The 20,773-nt window shown below is 46.0% G+C and overlaps 1 protein-coding gene across 1 annotated transcript in view; it reads left to right on the top strand.

Moving 5' to 3' along the window:
* LOC133751585 (coiled-coil domain-containing protein 170-like) overlaps window positions 1-20,773 on the top strand; it is a 54,884-nt gene that overhangs the window by 16,616 nt on the left and 17,495 nt on the right. The window contains exons 3-4 of the mRNA XM_062181720.1: window positions 5,588-5,689; window positions 16,728-16,984. Of these exons, the coding sequence (XP_062037704.1) occupies window positions 5,588-5,689; window positions 16,728-16,984 (359 nt within the window). The remainder of the gene's footprint in view (window positions 1-5,587; window positions 5,690-16,727; window positions 16,985-20,773) is intronic.

The raw sequence follows: 20,773 nt of genomic DNA, 5'->3' as shown, positions 1-20,773 counted from the left end.
CACACGCCCGGGAAGCAGCAACGACAGCTCCAGTGCTCGGTCCGCGTCACCAGTCGGGAGCCCAGGATGCAGTTCCTGGCTGCTGGCTTTGACCTTGCCCGTCCCTGACTATCGTGAACATTTGAGGAGTGAACCCACAGATGGAAGGTTTCCTTCTCTGTCTCTGCCTCCCTCTGTATCACTTGTCTTTCAAATAAATAAATATTTTAAAAAATACAACAAAGGCCGGTGCTGCGGCTCTGGGTCGTGAGAGAAGGATGTTAGGGGAGCTGCCGTCATAAACCCAGGTGAAAGTCTTATTCACCATCCTGGACTCCTTTTTTCTTTTCAAAGGTAACAATTAGTCTGAATTAGGTAGGAGCTTCTATGTCCACATTTTTTTTTAAGATTTATTTATTTATTTATTTGAAAGTCAGAGTTACACAGAGAGAAGGAGAGGCAGAGAGAGAGAGGTTTTCCATCAGATAGTTCACTCCCCAAAGGGCTGCAACAGCCAGATCTGCACTGATCTGAAGCCAGCAGCCAGGAGCCTCTTCTGGGTCTCCCACGCGGATGCAGGGGCCCAAGGACTTGGGCCATCTTCTACTGCTTTCCCAGGCCATAGCAGAGAGCTGGATTGGAAGTGGAGCAGCTGGGACTCGAACAGGCGCCCATATGGGATGCCAGCACTGCAGGCGGAGGATTAACCTACTGCGCCACAGCAGCCCCTGTGTCCACATGTTTAATACTTAAATGCATGAGAATGCTTCTAATGTTGTTTTGGGCATTTCTTTTTTTTTTTTTAAAGATTTATTTTATTTATTATTTGAAAGGGTTAGAGAGAGAGGTAGAGCCAGAGAAAGAGAGTATTTTGGCATTTTTGCCACCTCTTCTAGGGGTATAACTTTCTGCCTTGCTACTTTCATACAGTCTTGTATTTTTGATCAATTCTTCTTGATTCACGGGAGTTTAATTCATTCGTGTTAACTGCTGCATCAGTTCCATGATACATCACGTTTCTATGTCATACTTCAATACATTTTAATGTTTTCTTATATAAACAAGTAAGTATCCTTACATTACATGCCTACTTGTCTTTATTTTTAAACTATGAAGAAGTAAGGAAAAATTTTGAGCTGTATTTAAAAGTAGCTGTCCGCCAGCGCCGTGGCTCACTAGGCTAATCCTCCGCCTTGCGGCGCCGGCACACCGGGTTCTAGTCCCGGTCGGGGTGCCAGATTCTGTCCCGGTTGCTCCTCTTCCAGGTCAGCTCTCTGCTATGGCCCGGGAGTGCAGTGGAGGATGGCCCAAGTGCTTGGGCCCTGCACCCCATGGGAGACCAGGAGAAGCACCTGGCTCTTGGCTTCAGATCAGCGTGGTGCGCTGGCCACAGCGGCCATTGGAGGGTGAACCAATAGTAAAGGAAGACCTTTCTCTCTGTCTCTCTCTCTCTCACTGTCCACTCTGCCTGTCAAAAAAAAAAAAAAAGTAGCTGTCTATAAAAATAGGTTATATGTGTTGAATATTTCTTATTTTTATCAATTCAAAGCCTAATTGGATATTAGTTATTTATTTCTTTTTGTAATTGTGCTTGGAATCTGTGTGATATTGTGATATAGTAAATAAAATACTTGGCATATTTTTATCAATTTATTTTTTTGTTTTGTATCTCAATCAAGTTAATAATTTAATTCATGACATATTATCATTACTTTGTTCAAGGCACCTCCCTCTCATTTTTTTCCATCACCTCAATTTCTATCTCACCTCAATCTAATATATTTGATGTATTTATATTATTTTTATTCTTTTGTGATGATTATTTAGTGGGACCTGTTTGATGTATTTACAATTAAATAATTTCCATTACTCTATAGTACATATAGTATATGAATATGCCATAAGCTATTTATCCATCAATTTTTTTTTTTTGACAGGCAGAGTGGATAGTGAGAGAGAGAGACAGAGAGAAAGGTCTTCCTTTTTGCCGTTGGTTCACCCTCCAATGGCCATTGCGGCCGGCTCATCGCACTGATCCGAAGGCAGGAGCCAGGTGCTTCTCCTGGTCTCCCATGCAGGTGCAGGGCCCAAGCACTTGGGCCATCCTCCCCTGCCTTCCCGGGCCATAGCAGAGAGCTGGCCTGGAAGAGGGGCAACTGGGATAGAATCCAGAGCCCCGACAGGGACTAGAACCCGGTGCGCCAGCGCCACAAGGCGGAGGATTAGCCTGTTGAGCCACGGCGCCAGCCTCATCAAAATTTTTAAAGATATATTTGTTGTTTGTTTATTTGAAAGGCAGAGTGATAGAGAGGGAGAGACAGAGATCTTCCATCCACTGGTTCACTCCCCAGTGAGCTGTTTGCAATGGCCAGGGCTGGGCCAGATCAAAGCCAGGAGTGTGGAATTCCACCCTGGTCTCCCATGTGAGTGGCAGGGCCCAAGCACTTGGCCCATCATCTGCAGTCTTTGCAGGGCCATTAGCAGGGACCTGGATTGGAAGCAGAGCAGCCAGGACTTGAACTGGAATTCTGATATGGGGTGCTGGCACCACAGGTGGCGATTAACCTGCTGTGCTACAACACCAACCCTGGGTTTCTTTTTTGTCCATGAACTACATTCATTAAAAATTTTTTTGAAGACCTGATAGTGATAAACTCACCATTAGAGATATCTAACTCTTAATCTTAAAACATAGTTTCATTCCGTAGAAAATTCTAGTAGACAGTTATCATATTTCCTTCACTTTATTTTTAAGATGTATTTATTTATTTTTTTATTTGAAAGGCAGAGTTACACAGAGAAGGAGAGGTGGGGGGGGGTCTTCCATCCGCTGGTTCACTCCCCAGATGACTATGATGGCTGGAGCTGCACTGATCTGAAGCCAGGAGCCAGGAGCTTCCTCTGGGTCTTCCCACACAGGTGAAGGGGCCCAAGGACTTGGGCCATCTTCTACTGCTTTCCCAGGCCATAGCAGAGAGCTGGATCGGAAGTGGAGCATCTGGGACTCGAACCAGCGCCCATATGGGATGCCAGCACTGCAGGCTGCGGCTTTACCTGCTACATCACAGCACCAGCCCCAATATCTTTATTTCATTGCAGACATCATTCTGCAGCTTTCTAGCTTATTTCTATTTTATTTTAAAGGATTATTTATTTATTTGAGAGACATAGTTACAGAGAGAGAGGAGACTGAGATCTTCCATCTACTGGTTCACTTCCCAAAGGGCTGCAATGGCTGGGCCAGGCTGAAGCCAGGAGCCAGGAGCTTCTTCCAGGTCTCTCAATGTGGGTAGCAGGGGCCCAACTACTTGGGATATCTTCTGCTGCTTTTCCCAGGTTGTTAGCAGGGAGCTGGATCAAAAGTGGAGCAGCTGGGACTCCCATGGAGAATGCCAGCATTGCAGGCAGCAGCTTTACCGGCTACGCCAAGCTCCAGCCCTCCCAACTTGCTTTTTAATATGATAATTTTGAATTAAAATGTTTATACTTTTCACTTCTACAAATCTTATTTGGTTGTTTTTCCTGCATGTTTATTTATCCTTTGTGGTTTTTTGTAACTTGCCCATATTTTCAAAGTTCTCTTTAATTTCATTAAGTATTTAACTGTAGCTATCTGTTATTTTCTTGTGCAAGTCCTGTTCCTAGAGTTTTGTATAATAAATAAAAATATACCTTATTCCTTTAATACATTAAGGGTCATGTGATACACTTACAATTTTTTTTAAGATTTATTTATTTATTTGAAAGTTAGAGTAATACAGAGAGAGAAGAAGAGGCAGAGAGAGAGAGAGGCAGAGAGAGAGAGAGAGGTTTTCCATCCACTGGTTCACTCTCCAATTGGCTGCAATGGCTGGAGCTGTGCCGATCTGAAGCCAGGAGTCAGGAGCTTCTTCCAGGTCTCCCACACAGATGCAGGGGCCCAAGGACTTGGGCCATCTTCTACTGCTTTACCAGGCCATAGCAGAGAGCTGGATCGGAAGTGGAGCAGCTGGGACTCGCACCGGCAGCCATATGGGATGCCAGCACTGCAAGCAGTGGCTTTACCCACTGCGCCACAGTACCAGCCCCTTCTCATAATCTTTTTAGTGACTTAAGTTAATGCATTTTTCTTACTTGAATCACATATACTTTGTCCTTAGTGAAAGTTCTGCAGACTTTAATTTCGAGTATTTTACATCCTTTTGAGAATGGGGAGGATTGCAATTTAGGTAAATGTGTCCTAATTTTCGCCCTCAATATAGACACGTCAAAAAAAATTGAGGGGGAAGCATTTGGGACACCTGTGTCCCATTTCATCTGCTTGGTTTGAGTCTCGGCTATGTGCTTCTGTCCAACTCCTGCGTATGTGATCCTGGCAGGTGATGGCTCAAGTCCCTGACTCCCTGCCACCAGGCAGGAGACCAAGAAGGAGTTCTGAGCTCCTGGCTTCAGCCTGGCCCAGCCCTTGCTGTTGTGGGCACGTGGGGAGTAAACCAGCGGATCCAAGCTCTCCTGTCTCTGCATCTCTGTCTCTCCGCCTTTCAAATGAAGTGAAAACAAATAAATAAAAATTGCTGTTGTGGCAGGCATTTGGCCTAGATGTTAAGATGTTGAAAAAATCCTGGCTGTGTTCCCGGTTCTGGCTTCCTGCTGATGTGCCCCCTGGGAAGCAGCAGGTGACAGCTTGAGTAGTTGGCTCCCTGCAACCCCCATGGCAGACCTGGCTTAAGCTCCCTGCTCCTGACTTCAGCATCCTGGCCCCAGGCTATTGTGGGTATTTGGGAAGTGAACCCATAAATGGACACACTGTCTCTCTTTCTCTCTCAAATAAAAAAAAATTATTTGTTTAAAAGGAAGAGTTACAGAGAGGCAGAGAGAGAGGTCTTCCATCTGTGGGTTCACTCCTCAACTGGCCGCAGCAACTAGAGCTGCGCCGATCCGAAGCTGGAAGCCAGGAGTTTCTTCCAGGTCTCCCACGCAGGTGCAGTGGCGCAAGCACTTGGGCCATCTTCTACCGCTTTCCCAGGCCGTAGCAGAGAGCTGGATAGGAAGTGCAGCTGGGATACGAACCGGTACCCATATGGGATACCAGCGCTACAGGTGGCAGCTTTACCTGCTATACCACAGTGCCAGCAGCCCCTCAAATTAAATTTTTAAAAAACAATTTTTGAAAGCAAAATTGATGCTAATCCACTAAAATCAGATTTTTTAAGAAACCATTTTGTGCTTATTATTTGTAAAGGGAAATTTTAAAAACTAGTAAATATCTCATCACCGACTCTAACAATTACAGTTTCTGTGAACATTTTCCTAGATTTGCATGAAAATCTCCTTAGGCATTTTGATTCCTATACTCAGCAATTGTTTCTGTTTGAACACACTGCATTTACCTATGGTCGGTAAGTATGTCTAGTAAGTAATAATTTATAGGAAAATGTTAAGTCGCCTTTCAGGTGCTACTGGCTGTTTTCCCAGGATCTACTGTGTTTGTTAGGGTAATGCCCCAAAGTCAGTATTTTACAGTCTGTTGTGTTTAGAACTGCTTATCTGAGTCTGTGTGTGCTGGATATTGTGGGTTTTGATCTGTAAGGGGCATGTTCAATCGACTAATTGGTGATTTTCTTTGTAGGTTCCCAGCAGGAACCCAAACATGTATAATAAAAGGGCAGCTGACCCAGCTCGTCCTGAACTTGCTGGCTTGTTGGTGAAAAACAAGAATCTTTTAGCTGAGGTACGTGGATTATCTGAAAATAGAACCGGGGGGGGGGGGGGGGCAGCACTGTGGCATAGCAGGTATAGCTGCCGCCTGTGGTGCAGGCATCTCATATGGGCACCAGTTCAAGTCCCAGCTGCTCCACTTCCAATCCAGCTCTCTGCTGTGGCCTGGGAAAGCAGTAAAGATGGCCCAAATTTTCGGGCCCCTGCACCCGCGTGGGAGACCCGAAAGAAGCTCCTGGTTCCTGGCTTCCGATCAGCGCAGCTCTGGCCTTTGTGGCCATATGGGGAGTGAACCAGCGAATGGAAGACCTCTCTGTCTCTCTCTCTCTGTCTCTCTCTCTCTCTGCCTCTCCTTCTCTCTCTGTGTAACTCTGACTTTCAAATAAATAAATACATCTTGAAAACCAAAAACAAACAAACAAACCCTGTGGGGAGCGTTATCCTCTGTGAAAGTAGGGAGAGAAAGAACCCACGTGAGGGGTCTGAGTAGTAACTCGGTGTTGCTTTTCTTCCTTGCAATATTGAACTCTCTCATCACCGGGGGGCACTCATTGAGATTCAGAGCTGTCTTTCTCTGAAAATAGCACACAGCCAAGGATTTTGAGTGGATTGCTAAGTGCTGGCAGGTATGAACGTTGCTTTTGGACGCCCATGATCAAGATCTATGCAATAACAATCACCAGTTACAAGTGTTACACATTTTTAATGGAAAGGGTAAATCCTGGGGCTGCGGTTGTGGTGCAGTGGGCTAAGTGGCTGCCTGTGATGCCGGCATCCCATACGAGCGTCAGTTCAAATCCCAGCTGCTCCACTTCCAGTGCAGCTCCCTGCTCATGTGCCCAGGAAAGCAGTGGAAGATGGCCCCAAGTGCTTGGGGTCCTGCCACCCTGATGGGAGACACGGATGAAGCTCCAGGTTCCTGGCTCTGGCCCGGCCCAGCTCTGGCTGTTGTCACCATTTGGGAAGTGAGCCAATAGATGAAAGAGAGTGCTCTCTCTCCCTCTCTTTCTGTAACTCTGCCTTCCAAATAAATAAACGCATATTTTAAAGAAGAAGAAAGGATAAGTTCCTGTTTTCATTACACTACCAAGTGGTAAATATCCACTGGTCCTATTTAACACTTGATGAAACGTCTCAGTGGCATCAGTAGAAAAAAGAGAAAGAACCACCTTTGTAGAACATTCTTTGCCTTTTATTCCTTGTGATGGAGACTAGAAAGTGCCTGCAGAGCTTCTTTAGAATATCCTCAGGATGCTCATTGCAGAAGACAGCCTTGTAGGTAACCATGGGTGGAAGGTCCAAGGCCATGGTCGTTGCCCGGGGCAACTCTGTGACAATGTATGTCTGCGTTGCCTCTGGGGTGATGCTCAGAATGCTGCCGTTCAAGACACACTGGCAGCAGGGCCGGTTGCTCCTCAGGCCTCTTCTCGACTTGCAGTTGGTGGTGCTGCAGCCCTTACCTGTGGCCTCCCAGGGCGTGCGTTAGCAGGAAGCTAATAATAGGAGCAGGGCCAAGACTCAAACACAGGCATCCCAAGCAGTGGCTTACCTGCTATGCCAAATGCCCACTGGGAGCATACATTTAAGAGGAGCTTATAAGTCTTCTGAGACCTTTGTGAGCTTTGTGACATTGGTGTTTTCTTTCAGCAAAATGTGACACCAATTCTGAAACTCGTAGGAATTTTATCATGGGTAGAATTATTCTCTACAGTATAACTTAGTATTGATAACTAAGAAATTTAGGATTTCTAATTCAGATTTGAATTAGATGAAGGTTTTATCTGTGCATGATTTGTTTGAAAAAAACTTTTGAACAAAGTTGTCAAGAAAGATAGCAAGTATCTTGTTTAAAGAAGATAGATAAACTCTTTTCAAGAATTTCAAAGGTTTATTTAAAAAAAAGATTTATTTACTTATTTGAAAGGCAGGAAGACAGAGAGGGAGAGGAGAAGACAGAGAGATCTTCATCCACTGGTTCACACCCTAAGCACCTGCAATGGCCGGGGCTGGGCCAGGCTAAACCCAGGATCCAGGACCTCCATCTGGGTCTCCCACATGGGTGCAGGGGCCCAAGTGCGTGGGCCATCCTCCACTGCCTTTCCAGGCACATTAGCCAGGAGCTGTATAGAAACTGGAGCAGCTGGGACTCCAACTGGCATTATCAGATATCAGATATCAGACGCTGGTATCACAGGTAGCAGCTTAACCCACTGCACCACAATTCTGGCCCCTCAAAGTATTCTTTAAAATTGACGCCTTATGTATACATAAATTGCATGTTAATTACAAAATTTTAAAGATTTATTTTATTTATTCGAAAGACAGAGTTACAGAGAGAGACAGAGAGAGAAAGACAGAAAGAGAGAAAGAGAGAAATCTTCCATCCACTGCTTCACTCCCCAAATGGTCACAATGGCCAGGGCTGGGCCAGACCAAAGCCAAGATCCTGGAATAACTTTTGGGCCTCCCACATGGGTGCAGGGGCCCAAGCACTCAGCCATCTCCCGATGTTTTCTCAGGCCATCAGCAGGGAGCTGGATCAGAAGCAGAGCTTCCAGAACTTGAACCAGCGCCCATATGGGATGCCGCCATTGCAGGCAGTGGCTTTACCCAATTATGCCACAACTCTGGATCCACACTTTTTTAAAATTTAATTGTCAAAGCAGGTATCTAAAAGACAACAGCATCTCATTTTGACCTGGGTTTCAGATACCATATACATTAAGTAGTGTTCCATTGCTCTTATTGGAATGTTCTAAATTTGATAAAAATGAGTGACAGTTACTACATGATTTCCCTTTGTTAAAACCTTTTTTAAAAATTAAAAAAGTTTAATGATTTCAACAAAATACCCAAGCTTCAGCATGAGTCATCATTCCCTCTTCTGATAACCTATTCTTTAATTCCATAGAAACACAGTTGTCTTGATAGGGCATTTTTCTCTTCACTGAATGCATGTTAACATTTTTGTTGTAATTAACTTCCTTTCTTTGTGGGCTATATAAAAATAATTATCATGTATTTTTGGCCAATAATGGAGAAACAGGTGCAAGAGAGCTATATATGGGCAAAGCCAGATGTAGAAGGGACAGATAGGAAACTGCTCAGTTGGCAGTGGAGTTGTTGTCTAGTTTAGGTAATCTGACACGGAGCTAAAGCTCTTGCATGGTGCGAGGTGGGCAGAGCAGTGTTAAAGTAATTTGAGGGGCCAGCGCTGTGGCGTAGCGGGTAAAGCCGCTGCCTGCAGTGCCAGCATCCCACATGGGCGCCAGTTCAAGTCCTTGCTGCCCCACTTCCGACCCAGCTCTCTGCTGTGGCCTGGGAAAGCAGTAGAAGATGGCCCAGGTCCTTGGGCGCCTGCACCCACGTGGGAGACCCGGAAGAAGCTTTTGGCTCCTGGCTTCAGGTCAGTGCAGCTCCGGCTGTTGCAACCAATTGGGGAGTGAACCATCGGATAGAAGACCTCTCTCTCTCTCTCTCTCTCTCTCTGCCTCTCCTTCTCTCTCTGTGTAACTCTGACTTTCAAATAAATAAATACATCATTAAAAAAAAAAAAGAAAGTAACTTGAAAACCCAGTTGCTGATTCATAGTAGACACAACACAGCCAGTGTGTTAAGTTTCAGATAACTGTCATGTGTCACTCTGGGGACTTGCTTCATTTTTGCAAGTGAGCTGTTTCTCTTGCGATTTTGTAATAAAAGGGCAAATAGTAGAAACTTGAGGCAGCCAGCTCTCGTGGGAGCAGATGGAAGCAATACATCTTTTTTTCACCTAAAAAAAATGTCAGAATCAATTACTTTTTTTTTTATTTAAAAATGTGTTTATTTGAAAGGCAGAGTGACAGAGAGAGGGTGAGCGAGAGTGAGAGTCAGTGAGTGAGAGAGAGAGAGAATGTTTCATCTGCTGGTTCACTCCTCCAAATGGCTTCAATGGCCAGGCCTGAGCCAGACTGAAGCCAGGAGCATTGAACTCCTTGAGGATTTCCCATGTCAATGTCAAGGGCCCATGTTTTTGGATCATCTTCTCGTGGCTGCCTAGGCACAAAGCAGGGTGGAATGTGGGATGTTGGCATGGCAAGTGATGGCTTGACCTGCTGTGCCACAATGCTAGTCCCTGTTTGTTTTTTTTTTAAAATGAAAGTTTTACTTAGATAATTATAGAATCACTTGGACTGATTAAAAAAAAAATCAGGGGGCTGGCGTTGTGGCTTAGCAGGTAGAGTTGCCATCTGCAGTGCTGGCATCCCATATGGGCATTGGTTCTAGTCCCGGCTGCTCCACTTCCGAGCCAGGTCTCTGCTATGGCCTGGGAAAGCAGTAGAAGATGGTCCAAGTGCTTGGGCCCCTGCACCCACATGGGAGACTCAGAAGAAGCTCCTGGCTCCTGGCTTCAGCCATTGTGGCTTTCTGGGGAGTGAACCAGTGGATGGAAGACCTCCCCTCCTCCCCGACTCTGCCTATCTGTAACTGTGCCTTTCAAAAAAAATAAATCTTAAAAAATCATAATAGAACAACCCTTTATCCACTTTGTCCAGTTCCTTCCAATGGTAACATTTTGAAAACTATAATATAATGTAACAGCCTGAATATTAACATCGATAATAGCTCACTGTGCTTTTCCAAGTGTACTTGCACTCATTTGTGGTTAGGGTGTACATCAGTCCACAGTGCCAACAAGGATCCTTCACATTATCCCTCTATACCCACACCTACTTCCTTCTTACCTCGAGCTCTGGCAACCACTAATCTTTTCTCCATTTCTAAAATGTTGCTATTTCAAAAATGTTCCCTACTCACAATCTAAACACAGAGTTGCCATGACTCAGCAGTCCCGCTCCTAGCTAGATGATCAAGAGAACTGAAAACATGCTCACATAAAAACTTCTCCCTGAATCCTCATAGTTTCATTATGCAGAAAGCTCAAAAGTGGATGCGACCCGAACATTCACAAGCTGATGAGATGTTAAACAAATGTGGCATTTTTATGCAGTAGAACATCATTCAGCATAAAAAGGAATTAGGTACCAATACATGGTACAACATAGGCAAGTCTTGGTGGGGCTGGCATTGTAGCACAGCATGTTAAGCCGCTGCCTGAGACACTGGCACCCCAAATGGGTGCTGGTTCACGTCCCAGCTGCTCCACTTATGATCCAGCTCTCTGCTGATGGCCTGGGAGAGCAGTAGAAGATGGCCCCAGTGCCTGGGCCCCTGCACCCATGTGGGAGACCTGGATGAGGCTCCTGGCTTCAGCCTCACTCAGCCCTGGCTGTTGCAGCCATTTGGGGAGTGAACAAGCAGATGGAAGATCGATCTCTCTCTCTCTCTCTCTCTCTCTCCCTCCCTCCCTTCCTCCCTCTTTGTAGCTCTACCTTTCAAATAAATAAATAAATCTTTTAAAAAAAACGACTTCATCATTTGCTTAAAAAAATGCAAGCAGAAGGGCTGGTGCCGTGCCGTGGCTCACTAGGGTAATCCTCCGCCTTACGGCGCCGGCACACTGGGTTCTAGTCCCGGTTGGGGCACTGGATTCTATCCCGGTTGCCCCTCTTCCAGGCCAGCTCTCTGCTGTGGCCCGGGAAGGCAGTGGAGGATGGCCCAAGTGCTTTGGCCCTGCACCCCATGGGAGACCAGGAGAAGCACCTGGCTCCTGCCATCGGATCAGCGCAGTGCGCTGGCTGCAGCGCGCCAGCCGCGGCGGCCATTGGAGGGTGAACCAACGGCAAAGGAAGACCTTTCTCTCTGTCTCTCTCTCTCTCTCACTGTCCACTCTGCCTGTCAAAAAAAAAAAAAAAAAAAAAAAAAAAAAAAAGCAAGCAAAAGAAGAGCCCATATATAGGGATACTGCAAAATTTTAAAGGAAAAAAGATAAATTTTTGGTGCACAAATTTTGACATCCATATATAGTTTTTTTTCTTTTTTTCCCCCCTAATGTATATATTTATTTGAAAGTCAGAGTTACAAAGACAGAGAGGGAGAGACAGAGAGAGAGAGAGAGAGAGAGAGAGAGAGAGAGGGGTCTGCTGGTTCACTCCCCCAGATGGTTGTAAAGGCCAGGGCTGAGCCAGGCTGAAGCCAGGAGCCAGGAGCTTCTTCTGGGTCTCCCACGTGGTCGCAGGGCACAAACTCTTGTGCCACCCTCTGCTGCTTTTCCAAGGCCATCAGCAAGGAGCTGGACTGGAAGTAGAGCAGAGAGGACACAGACTGGCACCCATATGGGATGCCAGAGTGGCAGGCAGCGGCTTTACCTGCCACACCAAAAAGCTGGGCCGTATACATTTTTCATAATAAGCATTTTTCAAGAACTTTGTGAAAACCCCGAATATGCATGAATTTTAATTTTTTTATAGCAAGATAAAACATTTTAATTCCATTTTCCACCCACATTTTGAGGTATGTATCCTATGGTTCCATTTGTATTAAATGTCCAGAATAAACAAATCAATAGAGATAGGAAGTAGATTGCCAAGTACTGGTAGGAGAAGGATATGGGGAGGTATATAACCACTAGTGGGTATGAGTTTTGGAAGTAGCAGAAGGATATGGGGAGGTATATAACCACTAGTGAGTATGAGTTTTGGAAGTATGAGTTTTAATGATCTGCAATTAGATTGCAGTCATGGTTATGTGAATATATTAAAAACTACTGGGGGCAGGCCTGCAGTTAAGATTCCACTTGGAGGGTTGCCATTGTGTTGTAGCAGATGAAGCTGCTGCCTGCATTGCAGGCATCCCATATGGGAGCCAGTTTGAGTCCCAGCTGCTCCATTTCCAATCCAGCTCCTTGCCAATGCACCTGGGAAACCAGTGGAGGATGACCCAAGTGCTTGGGCCCCTGCACCCACATGGGAGACCCAAAGGAAACTCTTGGCTGCTCCATTGCTGGCATTTGGGGAGTGAACCAGCAGATGGAAGACCTCCCTCTCCCTTTCCCTCTCCCCTCTCCCCTCTCCCCTCTCCCTCTCTCTACCTTACAAATAAATAAAATAAATCTTAAAAAAAAAAAAAAAAGACCACTTGAAATGCCTCATCCCATGTTGGAGTGCCTGGGTTTGGGCTTGGGCCCCGGCTCTGCTGGGGACTCCAGCTCCCTGGCAGGCAGCGGGTGGTCACTCAGATACTTGCATCTTCATCATTCACGTGTGAGACCCTGACTCACACCGGGCTCCTGGCTTTGAGCTGGCCCAGCCCCAGTTGTTGCGAGCCCTGGTCGCTCAGCAGTGCTGCCGCTTGCAACGTGGGCAGAGTTCAAGTCCCGGCTGCTCCACTTCCAACGCAGCTCCCTGCGAATGCACCTGGGAAGGCAGCAGACGATGGCCAAGTACCTGGACTCCTGCCACCCCAGAGGGAGACTCACATAGGACCTTGCTTTGGCCTGGCCCAGCCCTTGCTGTTGCAGCCATTTGGGGAACAAACCAGCAGATGGAAAATATTTTTTTCTCTCTGTCTCTCCCTCTCTCTCTGTCACTCTGCCTTTCTTTTTTCTTTTTCTTTTTCTTTTGACAGGCAAAGTGGACAGTGAGAGAGAGAGACAGAAAGGTCTTCCTTTGCCGTTGGTTCACCCTCCAATGGCTGCCGCGGCCGGTGCGCTACGGCTGGTGCAGTGCGCTGATCTGATGGCAGGAGCCAGGTGTTTCTCCTGGTCTCCCATGCGGGTGCAGGGCCCAAGCACTTGGGCCATCCTCCACTGCCTTCCCAGGCTAGAGCAGAGAGCTGGCCTGGAAGAGGGGCAACTGGGACAGAATCTGGCGCCCGACCGGGACTAGAACCCAGTGTGCCGGCGCCGCAAGGTGGAAGATTAGCCTATTGAGCCGTGGCGCCGGCCCACTCTGCCTTTCAAATAAGTAAATATTTTTAAAACTATTTACATTTGTTATGGTCATTTAAAGAAAAAAATACCCCACAATATTGGATTTTTCACATCCAGTTTAGCATTATTCCTTAACATCAGCAAAATACTTTCTAGAAACATTTACCTGCAAAGATTTTATCTAGATGTAGATATTTTAAAAGTTGCTTTTACATGTGATATGCATGCAAATTAACCAACATTCCTTAAATGTTGTAGTGCCACTTCTGGTCTATCTTCATAAATGTCAATTACTGAAAATAAGTTATCACATTGACTTCTTTGTTTTAATTTGTTTGATTGCCATCCGGCCTCAAATCTTTTTTAAAGATTGATCTATTTATTTGAAAGGCAGAGATACAGAGGCAGAGAGAGAGAGAGAGAGAGGTCTTCCATCCACTGGTTCACTCCCCAAATGGCCACAATGACCACAGCTGGGCCCATCCAAAGCCAGGAGCCAGGAGCTTCTTTCATGTCCCCCCCATGGGTGCAGGGACCCAAGGACACTCCATGTGAGATGCCGACAGCGCAGGCTGGGGCTTTAACCACTGCGCCCAGCACCGGCCCCTTTCGCTTTGCCTTTATGACATGATCTGTGCCCTCTACCCGCCAGCTTAGTTGCTGTTGCAGATAATTAGGGAAATATGTGAAATCCCTTTTTTTTAAAAAAAGTATTTATTTGAAAGAGAGAGGGAGAGATTGAAAGACCATCCATCCACCGATTGATTGCCCCAGATGGATGCAATGGCTGTGGTTAGGCCAGGCCAGGAGCCCAGAACTCCATCTGGGTCTCCCACACGAATGACAGGGGCTCAAGTACCTGGGCCATCCTCCACTGTCTCCCCGGGTATGTTCCCAGGGAGCTGGATCAGAAGTAGAGTAGAGATCTCTTGCTCTCTCTCTCCTGATCCCTCTCTCTTACTCTCTTGCCCTTCCCCTCATCCCCCAGCCTGTTGGGCTTCCCCCACCCAATAATAAACCTTTCCTTTAAAAAAAAAAAGTGGAGCAGAAAGACTCTGAAATGGGGTGCCAGTGTTGCAGACAGTGGCTCAAACCATTGCACCACATTGCCAGCCCTATTGTGTGGCACACCTTCCGATGACTTGCCTCCCACGCCCCTGCATCCTGCTGCATGCCTGTAAATTTCTCCAGACGCTATCCTAGACCCTTGACATATGTTGTCTTTAATCTTTACAACCGCCATGATAGGTAGGGAAGAAAATTTAACTAATTGCCTGTGGCTAGCATCTCCCTGGTCTCGCTGAATTTCGACCACTTGCTTGTTCTGTAAACTCTCTTCACTCACTGGGATGTGTTTTCATAGCAATGAAATTTTGAAAAAGACATGGCTGTATGTTTTGAGAGAGAACAGATAAGCCTTGATTCATTGTTATAATTTCACAAAACGTTTTAGATGTGGGGAAAAATCCATCTTAGATACGAAGATACTTCAAAAAGCTCATGGAAAATGGAATTAAAAGATTAGTTTTTGGTGCAAAAATATTTTGGAATCTACGCTTATAAGAAGTCTTCCAAAGGTTCAGGAAAAATACGTAGTATGAAAAAAATAGATTTCAGATTTTTTTGCACCAAAACAAACTTTAATTCTCCTTTCCATGAATTTTTTTGAAGTTTGATTATCCATACTGGACTACAAATTTAGTTTAAAAGTGCTAGGTCTAGGCCGGCGCCACGGCTCACCAGGTTAATCCTCCACCTGCGGCGCTGGCACCCCGGGTTCTAGTCCCGGTCGGGGTGCCGGATTCTGTCCCGGTTGCTCCTCTTCCAGTCTAGCTCTGTGCTGTGGCCAGGGAGTGCAGTGGAGGATGGCCCAAGTGCTTGGGCCCTGCGCCCCATGGGAGACCAGGAGAAACACCTGGCTCCTGCCATCGGATCAGCGCGGCACGCCTACCGCGGCGGCCATTGGAGGGTGAACCAATGACAAAAGGAAGACCTTTCTCTCTGTCTCTCTCTCTCTCTCTCACTGTCCACTCTGCCTGTCAAAAAAAAAAAAAAAATTAAAAAAGAAAAGTGTTACATCTTCAGACTCATACAGTCTCTGCAACCAAGAAATAGAGTGTCTCTAAACAATGCAATCTTTCTCAATAACAAAATGTTCCTGAAAGATTTTGGTTATGACACTAGTAATCTCGGGGCCAGCATCGTGGTGCAGCAGGTTAAGCCGTTGCCTGTGACGTCAGCATGCCATATCAGAGCACCAGTTGGTGTCCTGGCTGCTTCCCCTCCGATCCAGTATCCTGCTGATGCATCTTGGGAAGGCAGCAGATGCTGGCCAAAGTAGTAGAGTCCCTGCCACCCACATGGGAGACCTGGATGGAGTTTCTGCTCCTGTCTTTGGCCTGGAATAGGCCTGGCGGGTTCACTTTCCAACTGGCCACAACAGCCAGAGCTCAGCTGATCTGAAGCCAGGAGCCAGGAGCTTCTTTTGGGCTCCCACATGGATGCAGAGGCCCAGGCACTTGGGTCATCTTCCACAGCTTTCCCAGAGCTGGATCGGAAGTGGAACAGCCGGGACTTGAACCAGCGCCCATATGGGATGCTGGCCCTGCAGGCTGGGGCTTTAACCTGCTGCGCCACAGCGCCACCCCAAGCAGAGAGCCTTTAAATGCAACCCAGAGCAGATAAGCCACTTCCCTGAGCTGCGCAGCCCCTGCTGCCCTCCAGTCCTCTTCGGTCTCTTCCTCCTGCAGCCTTCGCTGGTCTTTTGTGCTGTTCCCTCCCACAGGCCACCACTCCTGCTTCTCTTCATAGCTTTAGGAAACTTTGTTTGCCTCAAGATATATGTGTAGACTTCAAAAAGTTCATGGAAAGTGGAATTTAAAAAATAAGCCTATTTTGGCACAAGAAATGTACTGTCCGTGCATAACTTTTTCAAAATACAAATCTCTATGAACTTTTTATTATTGTTGCTATTTTTGAAGGTTGATTTATTTATCTGAATGTTTACAGCTTTAATTTTGATGTGAGTGCAAATCACTTATTCCAAAACCTACATGCCAATTTTAGTATCTTCTATTTCTAGAATGTTTTTCAATGGCGCATACGCTCAGGAGTAGATTTGAAAGGCTTCCTTGTATTGTGTCATAATGAACAGCTTACCTAGCTGTAATGACTTCTTTTCTTGAAGTTTTTTGGTACCCACATTGTGAATGGTTTGAAGTAACTTTCTCTGTCTCATTAGCTAAGGAATCTTCAAAACAAACTCTTCGCGAAAGAAACTTCATTGCGGGAGATGCAGAGCGAGCTGGAAAGTTACAGAGAAAATAACCTGCAGCAGACGTTCCAGATAATGTCCCTGAAGGAGGACATCAAGGACCTGCAGGAACTCATTGCTTCTCTATCCAGAATTAAGTCTTTGAAAAACACCAACATTCAGAGCCTTGAGAGAGGCAACTGGGACCTGACTGAACGCATTATAGGACTGGAAAACTCTCTAAGGTGGGCGATCGTCTGGCTTGCTTTCACACATCTCTTTTCTCAGAAGTTTGCAAGTAATATTTCAGCTCCGGGCTCCTAATGGGTCACAGAGTTTATTTTTTTTTTAAGATTTATTTATTTATTTGAAAGTCAGAGTTACACAGAGTGAGGAGAGGCAGAGAGAAAGAGAGAGAGGAGAGAGAGAGAGAGGAGAGGGAGAGAGAGAGGAGAGAGAGAAAGTAGAGAGAGAGAGAGAGGTCTTCCATCCGCTGGTTCACTCCCCAGTTGGCCACATCTGCCAGAGCTGCGCCGATCCGAAGTCAGGAGCCAGGAGCTTCTTCCGGGTCTCCCGCACAGGTGCAGGGGCCCAAGGACTTGGGCCATCTTCCACTGCTTTCCCAGGCCATAGCAGAGAGCTGGATTGGAAGTGGAGCAGCCAGGTCTTGAACCAATGTCCATATGGGATGCTGGCACTGCAGGCGGCAGCCAGCAATTTCTCTCTCACGGTTCTGAAATCCAGAAGTCTAGGCACCAGCTGATCTGCTTCTGGTGAGGGCCCATCTCCTGCTTTGTAGGTGTCGCTTTTCTTGATTCATATAATTTTATTTTAAAGACCAGAGAGAGAGAGAAGGAGAGAGAGATCTGCTGGTCCAGTCCCCAGATAGCTGAAACAGCCAGGGCTGGGCCAGGCTGAAGGCAGGAGGGAACTCCATCAGGGTCTTCCACATGGATGACAGGGCCCAGGCACTGGGGTCATCTTCTGCTGCCTTCCCAGGCACATTAGCAGGCAGCTGGATGGGAAGCAGAGCAGCTGTGTTTTGTTTGTTTTTAAGATTTATTTATTTGAAAGAGTTACACAGAGAGAGAAGGAAAGGCAGAGAGAGGTAGAGAGAGAGAGAGGTCTTTCATTCCACTGGTTCACTCCCCAAATGACCGCAATGGCTGGAGCTGCACCAGTCTGAAGCCAGGAGCCAGGAGTTTCTTCCAAGTCTCCCACACAGGTGCAGGGGCCCAAGGACTTGAGCCATCTTCTACTGCTTTCCCAGGCCTTAGCAAGGAGCTGGACTGGAAGAGGAGCAGCTGGGACTTGAACCGGCACCCTTATGGGATGCTGGTGCCACAGGCTGGGGCCTTAATCCACTGCACCACAGCGCCAGCCCCAATAAAGTTCTTATTTCATTTTTCTCCTGTATTAACTTTTTAAGGTCTTTTCAATTATCATTTAATTTTTGTCCTAGATTTTGTGATTGCAAAATGCATATTGGGGGCCAGAGCCGTGGCTCTCTCTTTCTGTCTGTCTCTCTCTCTTTCTATCTCAGTAACTCTGCCTTTTAAATACATAAATAAACCTGAAATGTGTACAGTGGATTTATTACATTCTAATTTAGCATTGTTTAAAAAAAGATTTATTTTATTTATTTGAAAGGCAGAGTTACAGAGAGAGACAAGGAAGACAGAGAGAGGAATCTTCCACTCACTGTTTTACTCCCCAAGTGGCCACAACAACCAGTGCTGGGCCTGGCCAAAGCCAGGAGCCAGGAGCTTTCTCTGGGCAACCCACATGAGTGCAGGGGCCCAAGCACTTGGGCCATCCTCTGCTGCTTTCCCAGGTGCATTAGCAGGGAGCTGGATTGGAAGTGGAGCACCTGGGACTCGAACCGGTACCCATATGGGATGCCAGCACTGAAAGCTATGGCTTTACACGCTGTGCCACAGCTCTGGCCCCCAGATTAGCATTTTTATGTTATCTCCTGTGTAAAAAATGTATGACAGTTTAATTCCATTTACCTTCTCTTGCCCCTGTAATATTGTTATAGTTTACTTTTCCGTACATCATGAATTCTAAGCTGTATTACTGTTTTATTGCCCACCAATGTTCTGCATGCTGTCCTAGAGCTCCCTGCGGCCATCAGAGAATCTCTTACATATTGAACATGTTCTGGTGTGATCTTTTATACTACAATTATTTTTTAAGAGAATTTTTAAAAATTTGAGAGAGGGGCCGGCACTGTGGCATAGTGGGTAAAGCCACTGCCTGCAGTGCCAGCATCCCATAGGGTGCTGGTTCCAGTCCTGGCTGCTCTTCTTCCAATCCAGCTCTCTGCTGTGGCCTGGGATAGCAGTAGAGGATGGCCCAAGTGCTTGGGCCCCTGCACCCATGTGGGAGACCCAGAAGAAGCTCCTGGCTCCTGACTTTGGATCAGTGCAGCTGTGGCCATTGCAGTCAACTGGGGAGTAAACCAGCAAATGGAAGACCTCTCTCTCTCTCTCTCTCTCTCTCTCTCTCTGCCTTTGCCTCTCTGTAACTCTGGCTTTCAAATAAATAAATAAATCTTTTAAAAAAATTTGAGCGGGAGAGTTACACAGAGAGAAGGAGAGATGAGAGACAGAGAGAGAGATCTTCTATCTGATGGTTCACTTCCCATATGGCAGCTGGAGCAGACTGAAGCCAGGAGCCAGTAGCCTCTTCTGGGTCTCCCACGCAGGTGCAGGGGCCCAAGCACTTGGGCTGTCTTCTACTGCTCTCCCAGGCCATTGGCAGGGAGCTGGGTCAGAGTGGAGCAGCCAGGACATAAACTGGTGCTCATATGGGATGTTGGCATCCCAAGTGGCAGCGTCACCCACTGTGCTTTAACTCTGGCCCAAGTACAATTCTTCTGACAATGTATTTTTCCATATTTCCCCCCTTCTGTGACCATGTTTACTTTGGCTTCATTGAAGGATAATTTCACAGTGTGTAGTATTTTTCCTTTCAGCACTTCAAGTTGTCATTCAGTTATTCCGATTGTTATGGTTTTTGTTGAAAAGTAAGTTGCAAGTCCTAAAGTTATAACGTTGAATGGTTTGTGCTTTTTCTCTAGCTGTTTTTAATGGTTTTAGCAATTGGACAATGATATGTCTTGGTATTGCTTACTTTGCGTTTATCCTGACTGGGATTTGCAGTATTTATGGAATCTGTCAACTGATGTCTTTCATCAGACTTGGAACCTTGGAAATTGTACTTTCAAGTACTGTTTCTGTCCCATTCTGCCTACTCTTACCCTCAGGATACAGTTACAGGTGTGTTAAATGTTTGCGTGTGTTCCAGATGTCTCTATTATGATTTTTTGAATTGAAAAATCCCTCTTTAAATCATTTGTATAATTTATCTTGACCTGACTTAAATTCACTAATTCTATTAGATATAATTCTTAGACAGAAGATGACATAAAAAAGATAGAATTTGGGGCTGGGTTTATGGCACAGTGGGTTAAACTACAGATTGCAATGCCAGCATCCCATATGAGCTGGTTGGAGTCCCAGCTACTCTGCTTCCTATGCAACTCTCTGCTAATGTGCCTGGGAAGGGATCCCCCAACTACTTGGACCCCTGCCACCCATGCGGGAGACCAGGATGGAGTTCCAGGCTCCTGGCCTTGGCCTGGCCCAGCCTTTGTTGTTGCAGCCATTTTGGGGGTAGAGCTGGTAGATGGAGGATCTCTCTCTCTCTCTCTCTCTCTGTATCTCTGCCTTTCAAATAAATAAACAAATCTTTAGGAAAAAAGAGTATGTCCTGAAACTTTACGGTAGAAAGTATTGCCAACATTTATCTATTGGTAATCAAAACAAGAATCAAATAATTAGCAACTTCTATCTCATCTGTTTATGTATCTGATGATTAAACAAGTTTTTACATATGATTTTCTCTCTTACTGTACCATTGTCAGTGTACTTCCAAGAAGTTCATGTAAAACTGGGATGAAAAGATAAGTTTGGGTTGATGTTTGGTTTAACAGTTAAGATGCCACTTGGGACACCAGTATCCCATGT

Source organism: Lepus europaeus, chromosome 22 (assembly GCF_033115175.1).
Source record: "Lepus europaeus isolate LE1 chromosome 22, mLepTim1.pri, whole genome shotgun sequence".
NCBI classification, from domain to species: Eukaryota; Metazoa; Chordata; class Mammalia; order Lagomorpha; family Leporidae; genus Lepus; species Lepus europaeus.
The sequence above is the reverse complement of the archived record's forward strand: the minus strand, read 5'-3'. Positions and strand labels throughout refer to the sequence as shown.